The sequence below is a fragment of the Piliocolobus tephrosceles genome, chromosome 3, assembly GCF_002776525.5.
Source record: "Piliocolobus tephrosceles isolate RC106 chromosome 3, ASM277652v3, whole genome shotgun sequence".
NCBI classification, from domain to species: Eukaryota; Metazoa; Chordata; class Mammalia; order Primates; family Cercopithecidae; genus Piliocolobus; species Piliocolobus tephrosceles.
In genome coordinates, this window is record NC_045436.1 from 94,556,393 (window position 1) to 94,575,692 (window position 19,300).

Below are 19,300 nucleotides of genomic sequence, written 5' to 3' on the forward strand. Positions count from 1 at the left end.
TACTCCGTTCAGACTCTTTTGTCACCCTCTTAGTTGTTAAGCATATTTATGTTTTATCTTTTAAATATCAGGCAGAAAACACCGTAATTATGTGCTTTGCCTCACAAAACTTTTATTTCTGGTGAAGCTAAAGAAGAGAACTTTCTGATTTCTTTCAACACTTGTGCCTTCCCTCAGGCTTGGGGTGTTAAGGATTAGGGATATGGACTGCCATAGCAGTGGCAGCCCTCCCTGCCCCTTCTTGTTCCAGCTTCTGACTGTTTGTAGGGAATGACTTCTAGTGTAGGTTTATTTGGTTGTTTTTTTGTTTGTTTGTTTTTTGTTTTTTCTATCTCTGTATGTGTATAGGTGTGAGGAGCCAATGGAAAATAGATCTCTATGTAAGCAAATTATTTCTTGTTTTTCCTCCATCCAGTGAAAGTTTTTTAAAAGAAACTTAATCAAATATTTGTTGTTACCAAAGCATGGTTTCATTCTTAAGAATATCAACAAAAGATCATCGAACATTTATTTTAAATCTCATACTTTAATCAGAGAGCACATACTATGAGTAAGGTTTGATTTTTAAAAGATTAATTTTCTGGTGTACATTTTAGGTTTTCAGGACCCAAACCAAAGAATCTAGGAAACAACACTAAACTCATAGAATGGTTACCACAGAATGACCTGCTTGGTAAGTAAATGATTTGTGGTTACTTACTTGGCTGTTAGGTTTTCATTACATAAATGTGATTTTTTTTTTTTTGCTTGAGAGGTTCATACGGTATGTGTGTAGTAAATGTTAGAGTTTTATATTTTTTGTCCAGTATTTCAAGTCTTAAATTTGAGGTCAAAATTTTAAGTCTTTATTTATTGGAAAAGAGTGTGTAAAATGTAAACATTTGGGCATCTATATTAAAATTTTTAGACCTGTCTCCAATTTTAATTATCTGGAAATTATGTACTTAATAAACTATATAAATTAGTAGTGAATAAGATTAGGCCTAATTAGAGTAATCAGGTGAAAGTGCAACAGTTAAAACAATAAGAATGTAGATTTGGGTTACAGATTTATTACAGATGGTCTGAGAACCAAGAGAAATTAGAAGTTATTCATTTGTCTGAAACCAAAAAGAAGCGGAAGACGAGAGGAACAGTCAATTTATTTTAACTTTAATTAGATTATCTGCTCTGTTTAGTCCTAAATCACTGGGTAGTTTTGAAGAACTTTGTATTATTTAATCTTGGGGATTCTGATTCTCAAAATTAAAATAGTGATTATTATATGCATGTCTTTTAAGTGTGTTTGAATCTAGATAATTTAACTCTATGTTCAATAAACATAGATAATAATAATGCAAATTTTTATTCATTAAATTTTTAGAAAAAGTTAATGCCATAGTATCCTTGAATATATTGATTATAAAAATTGTAAAAATGAGATTGATTTTGACAGTATTGACCACCATTTTTTCCATAATACACCTAATATTATGTAAAAGTGGCTTTGATTTTAACTTATACTTTTAAGACATTGAAACTATATTTTAATCCAGCTATAGTGATTCTCCTAAAAAGCAGCAAATTAAATTGTATAACTAAAAACCAGTAAAGAATTTTATTTATGTATATAATTTCTTTTCATTTAGCTTATTATAATACTATTCTATATATGCTAAAACTGAAGAAAAAAGAATACAAGGCAATTTACTTTTCTTGATACTTGTGTTTTTTTATTTTTAAGTCTTTAATGGCTTTACTATTATGACTTAGATTCCTTAGACGATAGGAAAGAAGCAGGAAATTTAAATAAGATAACCTGGCTATCAACTACCTCAGTGCAACAGAGTGACATTGTTATGTATGAACATCTAAACTTTTATTGTGTGTGGGTTTTATGTTTGTTAATTTTTTTTTTTTTTCTTTTTCTTTTTCTTCTTCTTTTGACCGTGAGGCTCTGCTACAAGGTCCATGCCTGAGCACCCTCCTCAAGTCCATAGCCGCTCTAGGCTTCTCAATGTCAGCTCTCTGACATTTTCAAGATTAGTATCTTTTTTAGCAATAGGTACGATCCTTGTAAGTCCTCTAATAGCTTCTAACTATGATCAAAAGATTCTTCCAGGATGAGAAGTAGGAACTAAATCAATGTCTTTCCCCTCCCCTCGTAGCCAGCTCTTCCTCTTTACACAGCAGTTCGGCTTTATTTTTTACTGTTGGGCTTGGTGGTTGGTTTTGTTCAAAGAGAGGGGTTTTTGCTAAAAATAAAGATTGAAATCCACTTCTAGGGCAGATCCTTTAGTTGGACTTAAGAGTCAGAGAAGCCACCTGTGGGTAAGGGCTATAGACACTGACTAACCAGTTCCACTGGAATTCAGGATGGAAGAGCTCTGGGAGCACCATTGAGACCATGGTTCCCACACACAGTAATTTTGTACCTGGCACATGTATATTTTAAAAGATCGACATTTCAGCTAGGTATAATTTCTTTCTGGCCAATAACATATATCCTAGATACAATGTTTTTTGTTTTGTTTTGTTTTGCAACTCTTATGCCAAACTTTTGATCTCTTTTATGGAAATGTAGGCCATTTACTAGGAGAACAAATCTAAGTTTTGAACTTCCACATTAATTTTGACAAATTATCTCTTTTATTCCTATAACAACTAGATGTTATGTGATGTCTCATGTCTTAGAAATGATTATAAATGTTTATCTCTACATGTGTGAGCACATAAATGTAAAATTAAACCCTAAAATTGTGAAATACTAATGCTGATAGAACTTGGATGTTGTAAATAGTGATTATAACATTTCTTTTTGTAGAAGCACACAAACTCTTCATTGACTTCTGGAATCCAGTCCTTCTTTATATTTATTTTAAAAAGTGTTTTTAACTTTAACGTTGATAAACATTTGAGTAGCCAGAAAGTAGATGTCTATTTTTTCACTCCGGTATTTGGCATTTCTTGCTTTCATTGGCTTCCTAATAATTATTGGCCATTTAAATATGTTAGTAATGCAGTGTTTGTGTTCAAAATAGTAACGTACATTTCAACTACCTAAAAATGGCTTTTAATTGATGTATCAAAATCTGACAATTATGTATATAATAAATATTTTAATTGGTGTAGAACAGGAATCAGTGAAATTACGCTTTAGGTATCCTTTATCTGAAATGCATGTTTACTGTGGTGTCAGTTTTAATACATTTCTGGGAAAATCTCTTCTGTAGAGTAATACTGTTGTAAGTTGTTTTCTTTTTCATCTTTCTTCAGGGCATTCAAAGATTAAAGCCTTCCTGAGCCATGGTGGCTTGAACAGTATTTTTGAAACTATGTATCATGGTGTGCCTGTAGTGGGAATTCCACTCTTTGGAGACCATTATGATACTATGACTAGAGTACAGGCAAAAGGAATGGGAATATTACTAGAATGGAAGACAGTTACTGAAAAAGAGCTGTATGAAGCACTGGTGAAGGTTATCAATAATCCCAGGTAAGGTTTTGAGAGGTGGCAACGTGCTAGCAGCCCTCACTCGCTCTGGGCACCTCTTGGGCCTCGGTGTCTGCTCTGGCTGAAGCACTCTAGGAGTCCTTCAGCCCTCTGCTGTGCTGTGGGGGCCCCTCTCTGGGGCTGGCCAAGGCAGCAGCGAACTCACTCTGCTCGCGGGAAGGTGTGGAGGGAGAGGCGCGCGCGGGAGCCCGGGCTGCACATGGCCGCTCCCGGGGCGGACCCCAGGCTGCCCAGCCAAGCCTGCTGGGCTTGATCCGCAGATGAGCTCCCTTTGGGCTGCCGGAGTACCCGCAACGTCCCGCAGCGAGTGCCAGTGAGAAGTCAAGCCGTCTGGGCTTCTGGGTCAGGTGGGGACTTAGGAGAACTTTCCTGTCTAGCTAAAGGATTGTAAACGCACCAGTCAGCACTCTGTCTAGCTAAAGGTTTTTAAATGCATCAATCAGCACCCTGTTGAAACGGACCAATCAGCTCTCTGTAAAGTCGACCAATCAACAGGATGTGGGTGGAATCAGCTAAGGGAATAAAAGCAGGCTGCCCAAGCCAACTGCAACAACCGGCTTGGGTCCCCTTGCTGTCTGTGTAAGGTCTGTTCTTTAGCTCTTCACACTAAATCTTGCTGCTGCTCACCCTTTGGGTCCGCGCCACCTTTATGAGCTGTAACACTCACCGGGAAGGTCTGCAGCTTCCCTCCTAAAGCCAGCGAGACCACCAACACACAGGGAGGGAGGAGCAGCTCTGGACGAGAGGAAGGAACAACTCCGGACGCGCCACCTTTGTGAACTTTTAACACTCGCCGCAAAGGTCTGCAGCTTCACTCCTGAGGCCAGGGAGACCATGAACCCACCAGAAGGAATGAACAACTCCAGATGTGCCGCCTTTAAGAGCTGTAACAGCGAGAAGGTCTGCAGCTTACTCCTGAAGTCAGCGAGACCACAAATCCACCAGAAGGAAGAAACTCTGGACACATCTGAACATCCAGAAGAACAAACTTCGGACACACCATGTTTAAGAACTGTAACACTCACAGCGAGGGTCCATGGCTTCTTTCTTGAAGTCAGCGAGACCAAGAACCCACCAATTTCAGACACAGTTTCAGTTAACATTAAAGCTGATGAATGTACACACCACAGTATATTGTCAGTAGCCAATTATTTTCAATAAATTGTCAATAAATTATGAAGTTATGGAAATATCCTTTAGATTCCTGTGATAATGCTTTATGCATGTTTTCTATAATTTAGAAAATAAAAACAGCAGTCATTTGACCAGTCATGTTGACACCAGACAATATTCTACCAGGATCTTCCAAACTGAGGGAGAAACTGCAGTTGAACAATCTTTGGATATCTACATTGTGTCAAATGTTATGTGCTTATTTCATTTTCATATTTATGACAGCTGTATATCACAGTTTTTATTATCCACATTGTATAGGCAAGGCACTTGATATTCAGAGAACTTAAGTACTTTGGCTTACAACAGCAATCATAGTCGAAATTAGAAGCCAAGACTGTCTGATTACCAAGACAGTGCTCTTTGTACTGCACGGTAAGCCTGGTGTTGCTGGGTTTCCCTAGCACTGAGTATTAAAGAAATACGGAGATTTATTTACACAGGTGAATGATGAAGCAGAATCTTTATTTTGCTTTTTAAATTCTTGATAGGTCCTGAGCCTAGTTAGTTCACAAATGAGTCTCAGAGGGTGAAGAATTGGCCTATGTAGTTTTAAAACAAAGTAGCAGTTTTCTTCATTTGTAGACATGATGTTTAATTTATCTTGCATTTCTGATAGCATTAAAGATTAGAAGAGTATAAGCTTTTTCTTTTTATGCCCAGGGGATATGGCTTAACATTGGCTTGAGAGACACTGCCACATTCTAAGGAACAACCAATAATAAGAAAAATTATTTCATGTAAAAGGATTATGCTTGCATATAAAATGCCGAATTCAACTGAAGTTCGTTATACGGCCTTTATGTGAGCTCAGAGGTGACCTTCATGCTCTGGACTCTTAAAGGATCCAGTGTCGGATACAGCTCTGCCATTGGAAGCAATGTGTTCCATAACTAGGGTTGCCTAAGTAGATCCCTTCTTCTGTTATCTATAGTTTTTCTTTAAAGGTGTGCTTTTCAAAACATGATGTTCTTTCATGTGTATATGTATATGCACACACATATACATCATATATGTATCATATGTATATGTGTACATATGTGTGTATATATATGCAGCCTTTCAGGAAGGTTTGTAAAATATAGCTCTAAGTAGAATTATGGGGAAACAGTTGCAGAACTGCTGAGATTGGGTCGGATAAAAAGGAAAGCGCAAAAATCTAGGTTATTCACAGGTAGTTAGTCCAGCTGTGTTTTGTGAGGCATGAACCAAGCTGAATCAGAGCAAGAACAGGTTACAATCTTAGATCACATGGCAATTCCAGCTATAGAATATTGAAGAGATGTAAGTGCTTGATTTAAGCATTATTCTATGCCATGAATAAATTTATATCATTCCCAAAAGTATGCATACCAGATAATGAGTTAATCATATATAACTTGAAAACCTTAAATATTTAACTGAAAGGATTTTGTACATAGAAAGATGTCTTAGTCAATGTAAAAATGCCAGTGATTTGTGTAGCATGTCCTTTGCTAAAAGTCATTATATAAACCGAAGTCATTTGTCTTTGTTTCAAATGTGATAATATTCCACATTTAACAGGTGATAATTACTGAAAATATTAGTTTGCCTCACTAAGATACTGTGTCCAAGATATTCTGGTTTAAACCAAGTAACTAATACTGTAAAAGAAGATTCCTTTTATGAAGCCAGCATTATCCTGATACCACAACTGGAAAGACACAACAACAACAACAACAACAAAAAGAAAACTTCAGGCCAATATCTCTGATGAACATCAATGTGAAGATCTTCAATAAAATCCTGGCAAACTGAATCCAACAGCACGAGGCGGGCGGATCATGAGGTCAGGAGATCGAGACCATCCTGGCTAACACGGTGAAACCCCCGTCTCTACTAAAAATACAAAAAAGTAACTGGGTGTGGTGGCGGGCACCTGTAGTCCCAGCTACTCAAGAGGCTGAGGCAGGAGAATGGCGTCAACCTGGGAGGCAGAGCTTGCAGTGAGCTGAGATTGCACCACTGCACTCCAGCCTGGGCAACAGAGCAAGACTCTGTCTTCAAAAAAAAAGCTTATCCACTATGATCAAGTTGGCTTCATCCCTGGGATGCAAGGCTGGTTCAACATATGTTAATCTATAAAGGTAATCTATCACATAACCAGAACAAAAGACAAAAAACCACATGATTATCTCAATAGACACAGAAAAGCCTTTGATAAAATTCAGTACCCCTTCATGTAAAAAACTCTTAATAAACTAGGTATTGATGGAACATATCTCAAAATAATAAGAGGTATTTATGACAGATCTACAGCCAACATCATACTGAATGGACAAAAGCTGGAAGCATTCCCTTTGGAAACCAGCACAAGACAAAGATGCTCTCTGTCACCACTCCTATTCAACATAGTCTTGGAAATTCTGGCCAGGGCAATCAGGCAAGAGAAAGAAATAAGGAGGATTCAAATAGGAAGAGAGGAAGTCAAATTGTCTCTATTTGCAGATGACATGATTTTATATTTAGAAAATCCCATCGTCTCAGCCCCAAAATTTATTGAACTGAAAGGAACTTCAGCAAAGTCTTAGGATACAAAATCCCTGTGCAAAAATCACAAGCATTCCTTTACACCAACAATAGGCAAGCAGAGAGCCAAATCATGAATGAACTCCCATTCAGCAATCACTACAAATAGAATAAAATACCTAGGAATACAGCTATCCAGGGATGTGAAAGACCTCTTCAAGGAGAACTACAAACCTCTGCTCAAGGAAATAAGAGAGGACACAAAGAGATTGAAAACATTCCATCCTCATGAATAGGAAAAATGAATATTGTGAAAATGGCTACACTGCCCAAAGTAATTTATAGATTCAATACTATTCCCGTCAAACTACCATTTACATTATTTACAGAATTAGAAAAGACTATTTTAAATTTCATATGGAATCAAAGAAGACCCCATATAGTCAAGAAAATCCTAAGCAAAAACAACCAAAAAAACCCCAAAACAAAACAAAACAAAAAACAAAGCTGGAGGTATTACACTACCTGACTTCAAACTATACTACAAAGTTGCAGTAACTAAAATAGCATGGTAGTGGTACTGAAACAGATATATAGACCAATGGAGCAGAACAGAGACCTCAAAAACTACACCACACATCTACAACCATCTAATCTTCTACAAACCTGCCAAAAACAAGCAATGGGGAAAGGATCTCCTATTCAGTAAATGGTGCTGAGAAAACTGGCTAGCCATATGCAGAAAACTGAAACTGGACCCCTTCCTTACATCTTATACAAAAATTAACTCAAGATGGATTAAATGTAAAACCCAAAACCATAAAAACCCTAGAAGACAACTTAAGCAATACCCTTCAGGACATAGGCATGGGCAAAGACTTCATGACTAAAACACCAAAAGCAATGGCAACAAAAGCCCAAATTGACAAATGGGATTTCATTAAACTAAAGCTTCTGTACAGCAAAAGAAACTGTCATCAGGGTGAACAGGCAACCTACAGAATGGGAGAAAATTTTTGCAATGTACCCATCTGACAAAGGTCTAATATCCAGAATTTACAAGGAACTTAAGCATATTTACAAGAAGAAGACAACCCCATCAAAAAATGGGCAAAGGATATGAACAGAAACTTCTCAAAAGAAGACACTTATGTGGCCAACAAACGTGTGAAAAAGCTCAACATCACTGATCATCAGAGAAATGCAAATCAAAACCACAGTGAGATACCATCTCACCCCCAGTCAGAATGGCAATTATTAAAAAGTCAGGAAACAATAGGTGCTGGTGAGGCTGCGGAGAAATAGGAACGCTTTACACTGTTGGTGGGAATATAAATTAGTTTAACCATTATGGGAGACAGTATGACAATTCCTCAGGGATCTAGAACCAGAAATACCATTTGACCCAGCAATCCCAGTACTGGGTATATACTGTAAGGAATATAAATCATTCAACTATAAAGACACAAGCACACGTGTGTTTATTGCAGTCCAATTATAATAGCAAAGACATAGAACCAACCCAAATGCCCATCAATGATAGACTGGATAAAGAAAATGTGGTACATATACACTATGGAATACTATACAGCATTAAAAAGGAAAGAGGTAATGTCCTTTCCAGGGACATGGATGAAGCTGGAAGTCATCCTCAGTACATAACACAGGAACAGAAAACCAAATACCGTATGTTCTCACTCGTAAGTGGGAGTTGAACAATGAGAACATATGGACACAGAGAGGGGGAAGAACACACACCAGGACCTGTTGGGGGTGGAGGGTGAGGGGAGGGAACTTAGTGGATGGGTCAGTAGGTGCAGCAAACCACCATGGCACATGTATACCTGTGTAGCAAACCTGCACATTCTGCACATATATTCTATTTTCTTTTTTTAGAAGAATTAACGACAACAAAAACCCCCCAAAATATTCGTTTTTAAAAAATTCACAACTTGAGTAAAATTACACATCTTCCATCTCTGCTTCCTAATGCTTTGGATTCATTTAATAAAAGCCTATTGCTTTTTTGTTCACTTGTTTGGGAGGATTATTTTGAGTCTGAAGCTTTTATTATTACGAAATAAATTAGAAAGAAAGATGGAGAGTTGATGATTATTAACTTAGCACATATCCAACCTGTGGTCAACTTTTAATAGAAAATATTTATACTTTTGTAAAATTTAATGTACATGTGAGCCCTTTACAAGGTAATTGTTTTATTAAAAGGGGCTTTATCTAAGAGATCCCTTGGAATAACTTAGAACTGTCTGGAGTGACCATTTTAATCACACCAATTTGTTTTTGCAATATTCATATACTTACTGGAAGGAATTTTGAGTTGTAAAATCAACTGTGTTCATAGGACAATGCCAATACACTACATTTGAGGCCAGTTTCAGCACGGAAAATACCTGCCCCTCAAAAATTTATCTGTGAATTCTCCAATATTCCTTTCCAGTTGATCCATGGACCTCCTCTAAACAGAATAGTCATACAAAATGAAATCGATTAGTAAGCAATCTAGCTTTATGAATCTACTCTAGGTGGGACTAAGAGTCTGACTGATGAAAGTCCCTGTTCAGATAAGCTGAGTCAGATGTCAAGAGCTTTTCTGATAATTAGTGATCTAGGACGAAGTGAACATATTGGAGTCCCATATGAGTTAATAATTTATTCAAGAGTGCAAGAAATCAGATTTCCCATTAAAGCATCTGTTTAATCTGTTTAATCATCACTAGAGAAAGGGTTATATACACAGTGACATTAAGGTACCTGAAGACTTAAGATTGTTTTTATCCTCCTTTTCCATCTTTGTTAAAATAGGTTGGATTTTATTTTCTAAGATGTCACGTTTCATTTTTGTATTTTAAAGATACTCCTTTGCCCCATAAGCATTTTGTCATAAAAAGGAGTAGTAGAAACTTTCTAGTTTCCCTTTTGCCATCAGTTAGAAATTATGATAAATTACAAAGCAAGTGAGGATAGCCTTTTAATATTTGGTGAGGTTTTTATACTTTTTAATACAACTAGATTTATTATCTGCTCATAATTTTCTGATGAGGCATTGATGAGAGAGAAAACGTGCCTGTTAATTACATACTCTTATGTAATAGCCTTAATTTGCTTTTTCTTTCACTCCTAACAACGTTCTGTTCACTGCCTCTCAAATTTGTTTGCATAATTGTTAAAACTTAATGTTTAGGTCTAGAGTGAAATCATAAAAAATAAAGGCTCATCAAATCAACTCAAATATCTGAGTAGATTTTTCATTAGGCTTTGTAATCTCATAGCTCCATCCTCACATTTCTAGTGGCTCTCTCGGCTTTCCCTTTCATTACAGCCCAAACTGTAATCATTTCCAGCAGCATGTGCAGTGTTCTGTGTTACTGTGTTCTGTTAATTAACTCTGCCATGTGAGTTATTCAAGCTGGAAACACTGCAGTTGCATATGATCTCTCTCTTTCCCTTCACTTTTAATCCACACTCTTACCAACTCCTGCAAACTCTTCTACTACACCATTTCCCTTTATCTGTCTAATCCCACCACCATTTTTTTACTCAGTCTTTCATTGGCCATTATTGAGGTCTTTTTAATGGACTTTCCATCACGAGTATCTTCCCTCTGCTTTAACAGCCAGTCTTCCTGATCTAATGGCTCCTTGGTTCTAAGAAAGAAGCTATTATATCTTGTCATTCAGAATACCCATGGGGAAGACTCTTCTTCCAATCTAATTTCTAACTAAATTTCATACTTTTTCCAAATCAGTTTGTTCTGGGCGTATTCTTACTCCCCCACTTTTATGATTTAGTTTACACTCTTCTCTTGGCTTTATCAAGTCTTCACATATGCCCAATCTTTTGTTCCTCTATAATGCACAACTCAGTAGTGCTATATCCTCTGTGACAGATTTTGTATCTCTCAAGGTGGAAATTATTTCTTATGTCTAAACAATACAAACTTCAGTCATGAATTTATGCAAGAGGGCTTTAGCTGTTTGTCAAAGACTGACACATTAATGTGCAGTCACATGTTTTTAGATTAAAATAAAATGCTTATATTTTACTACTTTGTGATTCCCCATTTTCCTTGGTCTTTTAATCATTTAAGAGGGTGTTTTCTTTATATATATATATACATGCATACATTACCTGTATATGAATACTGCATATAACATCAAATCTGACTTCATGGTGTTTCTCAACTCTTTTTTATCTCTTTAATAATGTATCACCACCCCATATTTAATGTTATTTTAAATTAAGACAAAATTAAATATTATTGCTTTAAAAAGTGGTAGAATGAAGTTCTATATCTTTTTCTCCATCTTTCTTTTAGAATCTAATAAATTTAGTTTCCATCTTGGTTGAGACTTGTTGATTTATATTATTTAAAAGTATGTGGAGAGAAGAACTACATGTAATGTGTGGAAACAGCAAAGGGTTTGGAGGCAAGAAATTCTGGGTCTCAACTTTGTAACATAATCAAGTTACTTAGTCTCTCTGATTTTCACTTTTCTCACCAATTTAAAATATATTTTATTGGGTTAACGTAAGATAATGTGCTTAAAGCACTTAACACAGTGCTTGCTTTGTAACATAATCAAGTTACTCAGTCTCTCTGATTTTCACTTTTCTCACCAATTTAAAATATATTTTATTGGGTTAACATAAGATAATGTGCTTAAAGCACTTAACACAGTGTTTGTACATGCAAAGTACTTACTAAAGAATAGTTGTTTTTATTATTTCCCCCTTTTACATGAAGATATGCATAAATATAGAACTTTATTATTAACCTCTTCATTCTGTGTCCCCCTCTCCATAGCTACCGTCAGAGGGCCCAGAAGCTTTCGGAAATTCACAAGGATCAACCTGGTCACCCTGTCAATCGAACTATCTATTGGATAGATTATATTATTCGTCACAATGGAGCCCATCACCTACGTGCCGCTGTCCATCAAATCTCTTTTTGTCAGTATTTTTTACTGGATATTGCCTTTGTGCTTTTGCTTGGTGCTGCCTTGTTTTACTTTCTCTTGTCTTGGGTGACAAAATTTATCTACAGAAAAATGAAAAGTCTGTGGTCTAGAAATAAGCATAGCCCAGTTAATGGACATTACCACAATGGAATCCTCAATGGCAAGTACAAAAGAAATGGCCATATTAAACATGAAAAGAAAGTGAAATGAGCTAACAGCCCAGGTGATAGAAATAAATTGGTTCACTCATTGAATTTTTATTGCTATTATTTAATCTAACAGCTACTAAAAGTAAAACAGTAAACAATTCTAACATGCCCTTATGAGATCTACTAATGAAATTCTGTGGAATTAAGATGGCTGTAAAAAGCACAAACCTAAAATGCAAAAATGTACTTTATTCAAATACTGACGTAGAGAGTTTTGGCACTGAACCTTTTAGAAGCCTTAATTATTTAAATCAATTAAGTGACTGTGTCCAGACCTTAGTTTTAAATCTTCATATGTGTGTGTCCTGGATCAGGAATGGTTGCATTTTTCTTAATAAGGTTGTGTGTGTGTGCGTGTGTCTGTGTGTGTGTGTGTGTGTGTGTGTGTCTCCTAATTAAGATAATTTTTACTGGCTGCTTGTTACATTTGTTGAGAGTACAACACACTCAAGAATAAAGTAAAAGGATAGTCAGGATCCAGATGTTTCTTTTCTACCATTTAATATGTGTGAACTCAGAACACTACTATGAAAGAACACTTTCCCCCAAAACTGGATGCAGAGGAAGAAAAAAAAAAAAAAAAAAAAAGGAAATGGCACAGTTTTTTTTTGTAATTTTTGTTTTATTTTTGTTGTTTTTCTTGTTTTTATTTTCTGATAGAGTATGGCCACTTCTGGGGGAAAAACATGTAATTAAGTAAATGTATACATTGGTTTTCACATTTTACTTTTGTTTTCCCACTACCAATAATTTTCCTCTGGAAGAATTTTATAGTGTTTTTCTATTTAATTTTAAGGAGTAACTATGTTAAATACATAATTAAGACAAAGCAATGAAATTCTGACTTTATTCAAAGTACTGAAGATTATTGCTTCTAGGGCATTTTTAAACAGCACCACTGTATTGTTGAATGTTTATGTAACTGTTTGATGGCTTTTCTATAATGTAACTTTTGAATGTTCAGATGTTACATTTCCAAAGTTTTACTTTTAAAAAACCATCTTCTGATCCCTTTTATTGTCCAGGCCACACAATCTATATATTACATAGGTGCCAACATTTAATTCCTTTAAATGAAACATTTGCAGTTTTCCATATTGGTACCTCTGGAGAGGTCTGAGATCTTGTAAACAAATCAGACTTTACACTACATACAGATGTGACAGATAAATTGAACCACTTTTTTGTGAAAATGAATTCCTATCATCCTCCTCATTCCCTCAGCCCTCACCTCAGCAGCCTTTTCCAGTCATTGTGGCTGACATGGAGCAGTGACAGTATTCATTTGAGAACAGGGATGCAAGTCACAGACATCATAAAATCAGGGCCTCCCTGCTGAAGCATTCACTAGTTGGCAACTATGAATTTCTTCCATGTCATTCTGTTTACTTAGCACTTGCACTACCCTTGTTGGTTGAGTGTATGCTTTATTTGTTTGTAGTTTGAAATCCCACATCCGATAGCTGAGAGTAGGCAAATACAACATTTACCTAATGTTACTCACTAACATGGAAGAGTTGTGAAAATTCTATAGTGCTGTAAATCCCTGGCATACACTATGACAAACAACTTCATTACTCTCCCACCAGGAGCTGCTCTCCTGCACTTAGAAATAATGTCACAAGTAGTTTTCTAATGCACAATGCAGACAAATGTACTGCTCTCTGAATACTTGAAGAAATGGTATTATACATACATAGAAACCGATTAGTTATACCTTTTCACAATCTTATTACGATGTTGCCGTTAAAAGGGAAAAAAGATACAGGCAATGAATGGTGGGATAGTAAGAGGACTTAGAGTGTATGAATGAGTTGATTTTACTTTTTTGGAATTGGATTAAGTTGACAGTAGGCACTGATTGGATGATTAAGCATAAGTTAATCTCCACTGTGATAAAAACTTAAATAATAAACATGATTTAAAATAGAGAAGTGTTGTTGGAATAAAATTTTTATTCAGATTTTATTTCATAATATTATATATATTCATTTTAAACATGTTTCTAAGACAGGTCTCCCAGCTTTTGTATGTATTTATGAGTGTGCAAACAATGTATTAAATGTGAGACTTTTTCTTTTAATTGTTAAACAGAGGGATTTACCTTACAAGGACATGGACATGGATCTTAAAATTCTGTTCCAGAAGTAAGAATGTTAAGTGTAGGTATTTACTGATCATTGTTGTTTTTTATTTTTTCTAGCAAGATTATACAGTTTTGGTAAATAGGGTGATTTTTAAATTTTCCACACTTGGGCTAGATTCGATAATAAAGTAAAGTTTTCAAGAAAGTATTTATTCATTTATTATTTAGAAAGAGTTTCTGCAACTATTAAAATATCCCCATAGCTGGTTATCATCATATCAAACACAAATGAGAATTAAGACATTTTTCCTCTAGAGTGGCAACTTCTGTTATCCCTCCACATAGACCATAGGGGCAGGATTTGGGTGTCCAGGGTTGAAAAGATCTAATGTTTGGGTTAAAGTAATAGTTTATGATTGAAACTAGAGATTCTCTTCAAAACTCAGCTTCTCGCTCAGTCCCAAATGCTGCTAAAACTGAACAACTCCACTTCAAAAATAAAAGGTTTATAAATGAAAGAACCAAAATAAGTTGAAGAAAAACTTCAAGGGATAATCCAGCAATCTGTTTTACTGATAGTGTAATTCATATTTCATTCTAGCTTCTAAGTAATTCAACCAGCTTATAAATATAAAATAACATTAGAGAATGGTTATTTGCAATCGATATAATCAAAAACATCTGAAATAGAAAATTTTACATTTCATATGATGAGGTTTGAGAATTATAGGAGTTCTATTATTGAAACTTCTCCAAAATGTGCATTAAAGAGCTGCTTATCATGCTTCCGAGATGGCAACATTTTAGCCAGCTTTTGAAGACACGCATTTCATGTGAGGATAGTATTGATATTTTTGACAGCAAAAACATTTTTCCAACGAATTTAATTAGAAGGATCTTAGATGTCCACACAATTAAAGTATTTATATTGCCGTTTTTCTGCAAGTCCTACAAAGTGTTAAAAATCCCCAATCACTTGGGTGTTTGGGTTGCTGAGTTGGGGTTAGCAGGGCAGGTAAGGTGTATTGGTACCAAGACACCTAGCTTTTCAAATATGGAAACCAAAGGCACACAATACTTATATGACTCATACCTTCACTTTGGGTAAGGCAGACACGATGTAAGAGATAATTCATTTATATTGTATCCTGCAAGACTAGTGATCTTCCTTATTATAAATAAAACCAGCAGATTATTTTCAATAGAGTAATATATAATCCAAGTTCAGACTCTGAAAAATCAGAACTACATGTAGAATTACGTTATTCAAATAAAACAATTACAATAATGTCCATCTACTCAAAGTAGATCAAAGTAGATATAAAAATGTCCATCTACTCAAAGTCCAACATCAACATTAATCTCAGGTAATACATTATCTCAGGTTTTTCATTTATTAACCAGTAAAACCTGAAGTTCCTGCTGAATTTTATAGAATTAAAAGTACTTTATTTCTGTTAGTTTCTATCTACAATTAGTTTTAACTTTTCAGTAACCCTATTTTGTGCAGTGATTATTCCATATTCCTGACAGCAGAGGTGACTTCAGTTCCACTGTGTCAATTTAATAGTTACCTACTTACCTAATTTATTTGGAGACAGAACCTCCCTCAGTAGCCCGGGCTGGAGTGCAGTGTCGCAATCCCAGCTCACTGCAACCTCCGTCTCCCGGGTTCAAGCAATTCTCCTGCCTCAGTCTCCCGACGAGCTGGGATTACAGGCATGCACTACCACGCCCGGGTAATTTTCGTATTTTTAGTAGAGACAGGGTTTTGCCATGTGGGCTAGGCTCTTCTCCAACTCTTGGCCTCAAGTAATCCATCCGCCTCGGCCTCCCGAAGTGCTGCGCCCGGCCAATACCTGTATTTTTAAAAAGATAATATCTACTAAGCCACGAGGCTTAGTCGTAATATTAAGATATTTTCACTGAAGTCAAAAAAAAAACTAAAAAGCAGTGCAGAGAGAAAAGTTTTGTTGAGATTCGTTATACAAATAGGTAATATTTTAATCGAGGGATCTATTACTCTTACTTAGCATAGCACTGCAGTAGAGTATCTAATGTGTTTGAAAAGATGAATTTCATATGTTCATGCTAATTTTGCTTTAGTTACCCACGTAGAACTTTGGCTGAAGGCCATGAATATTCTTTACTTTTAGCAGAAAATGAAAACTTGAATGTAAATGCATTTGATAAATTGCATAACATTAAACTTCAAATTAGCAAGGATGTATATCTCTGGGTAACTTATTTTGTCTATAAAAGGAACTGGCAGAGATGAAGCAACCAGAAAAGTCCAACGCTATGATATATTAAAGATTCTCAATTCTGCTTCCAATCTTGATTCTGCCCTCCACGTATAATGAGAGGTTCAACTTACGGGTAAGAAGGCAGGGCAAGGGTACTTAAAATACCAATGTGAACAATTAAGTTTGAGTCATCAGAAAAAACAAATGCTAAAGACATATATTAGGTTGAACAAAAATATGTATTATTAATACCATTTTACATATATTTATGTGTGTAGCGTTTACACTATTCTCGCAATTCTTTCGAAATTTGATTTTTAAAAAATTTAAAATGCTCTCTCAATTTTTTTAAAAGAATGGCCGTATTATGAAATTTTTGAAGTCTTTTAAGAAACAAAAACTATATTTTTTAAACTAAATAAAATTCAAAAGGACTAGCAAGTTTTAGATCGGTCAGATCTATCCCTGTAACACTTCTTGCTAAAATATTAGGAATAAATAGGATGAAATTATTACAAAATAAAATCAAGTCACTGCTTTGAATGTATTCTTCTTTCTTGTACTTCCATCTTCTAACTCTAAAATGGAAAACATTTTGAGATTTAGAAATTTAAACCACACTTAGATTATAGTATATATAACATTTCTTCTCATTTGCAATCTCAAAAGATAAAGGCAGGAAAGAAATTTACTTTGGGTACCTCTGAATAAATTTTATGAATCCAAGAGAATGGATATACCAGTTGCACCATTTGAGAAAGCGCAATTAATTTTGAATTTGAATATGCCATACTCCAGGTCCAGATTTCATACTACTGACATAACACAACCTTCCTTACCTGTTCTCTCCCATCTTCATGCTTCTAAGCTTTCAGTTTCCTCTCTTGGGTTTTCTATTACCCTTAGGTATTTTTCCAAGCTGCCCTGTCCTTTTCAAGTTTATGGTGCATAGATTGTGCCTGTCTTTCTAACGTGTATGTAATGATTTTTTTTTTTTTTTTTTTTTTTTTTTTTTTTTTTTTTTTTTTTTTTTGAGACAGAGTCTTACTCTGTTACCCAGGCTGGTGGGCACAGTCTTGGCTCACTGCAACCTCCTCCCCGCAGGTTCAAGCAATTTACCTGCCTCAGCCTCATGAGTAGCTGGGACTACAGACATGCACCACCACGCCCCAGCTAATTTTTGTATTTTTAGTAGAGGTGGGGTTTCACCATGTTGGCCAGGCCCAGGCTCTTCTCAAATTCCTCACCTCCAGTGATCTACCCACCTCAGCCTCCCAAAGTGCTGGGATTACAACTATGAGCCACTATGCCCAGCCAGATGCTTTTGTTTTTTAACAATGAGGAAATACAATAAACTCAAACATTGTAATTTACAAAGGTAAGCTAAGAAAATGTCTAGCATTTTTTTAAAAAAGTTTTATCTGTACTAGATTAATGCCATTTATGATGTAAGATCAGAAACAATGGATGTGCATATGATGCTTCTTATGGGTATTGGGAGGAGGGCTACCACTGAATGAGTTTGCACTCTCTCAGGGCACTGTGCAACACTCTGGATGTGGTAGTGAATGAACCATTTGGGTCATAGCTCAATGATCACTAAACTATGAAGCCACATATACTCTTCTTATCCCAAACTTGGTCAGCTAAAATTTTTAGATAACTGCTTGTACAAATAGAGACGTTGGCTTTCCCCTGTGGAAGCCTGTCTCAAACATTCATTCTTGGTGCTCCTAACAGGATCCTTTTGTACCAAAAAAGAGTGCTGTCTCTGATTCTGTAAATCTCACTTAACATCACTCATATCCCCAGTGTTAAAATGTGCTAGAACTGCAGCCATCTGTCCGCTGGAGCACGAGAAAAGCCCAAGACAGATAGGTGGCAGGTATTCAAAAATGTATCTTAAGCTAGGATTGCAGCAGTAATTGTCTTTCCTATAACAATGAGCAGAAAGGTGTGGATAGCAAAGGCAAGGACAACCTGGGAAGGAAGCAGCAGTGAGTGGTTACAGATCAAAAACTACCTCAGAATTCCTCCCATTCTTTTCAAAATGGATTTTTATTCCACCTGGTATATTTAAGTGATATTCTGGAGAAGTTTTTCTGAATTGGATAGGTGGGTCCCCCAACTATGCAATCTATATTTTGGAATGGTCATCCATCTTTTTTAAAAATTATTGTTTCATCAGAGATAAGGTGGGAAGGAGCACAGATCAAGCAAAGATCTTTAAAGGTTTTGAATGTAAGGCCCAAAGATATCAGTGGAATTTGGCAAGTGCAAGACTTTGGCAATATCTAGGCATCTATAGGCATATGGACCACATTATGTCATACATGTTCTAGTGATGCAAATTTCAACATGAATGGGTGTCCTACCTGAGAATGTGGCCATACCACTGGAAGTGTAGGTGGCATCAACTCACATGTTTGTGCATATCAAGACAGAAGGTGCAGAACATCTCTCTGCTGGCTATCATGTCTTAAATCAGAGGTAAATGACAGAAATTTAACTAATTTTTTTTTGTTCTCCAATCATAAATTTAGCATTAGGTGACATGGAATTGCATTTTATAGTTGTGTCTTCTATTCATCTACCAGCTTTCAGATGCCAGGTCTAGTATGTTT

At 35.9% G+C, this 19,300-nt stretch overlaps 1 protein-coding gene across 1 annotated transcript in view; it reads left to right on the top strand.

Annotated features, from left to right (window-relative positions):
• The window catches only part of UGT8 (UDP glycosyltransferase 8), an 84,457-nt gene extending 70,182 nt beyond the window's left edge, over positions 1–14,275 (top strand). The window contains exons 4-6 of the mRNA XM_023220063.2: positions 597–673; positions 3,256–3,475; positions 11,982–14,275. Coding sequence (XP_023075831.1) covers positions 597–673; positions 3,256–3,475; positions 11,982–12,345 — 661 coding nt within the window. The 3' untranslated portion in view covers positions 12,346–14,275. The remainder of the gene's footprint in view (positions 1–596; positions 674–3,255; positions 3,476–11,981) is intronic.
• Positions 14,276–19,300: the final 5,025 nt, after the last annotated feature.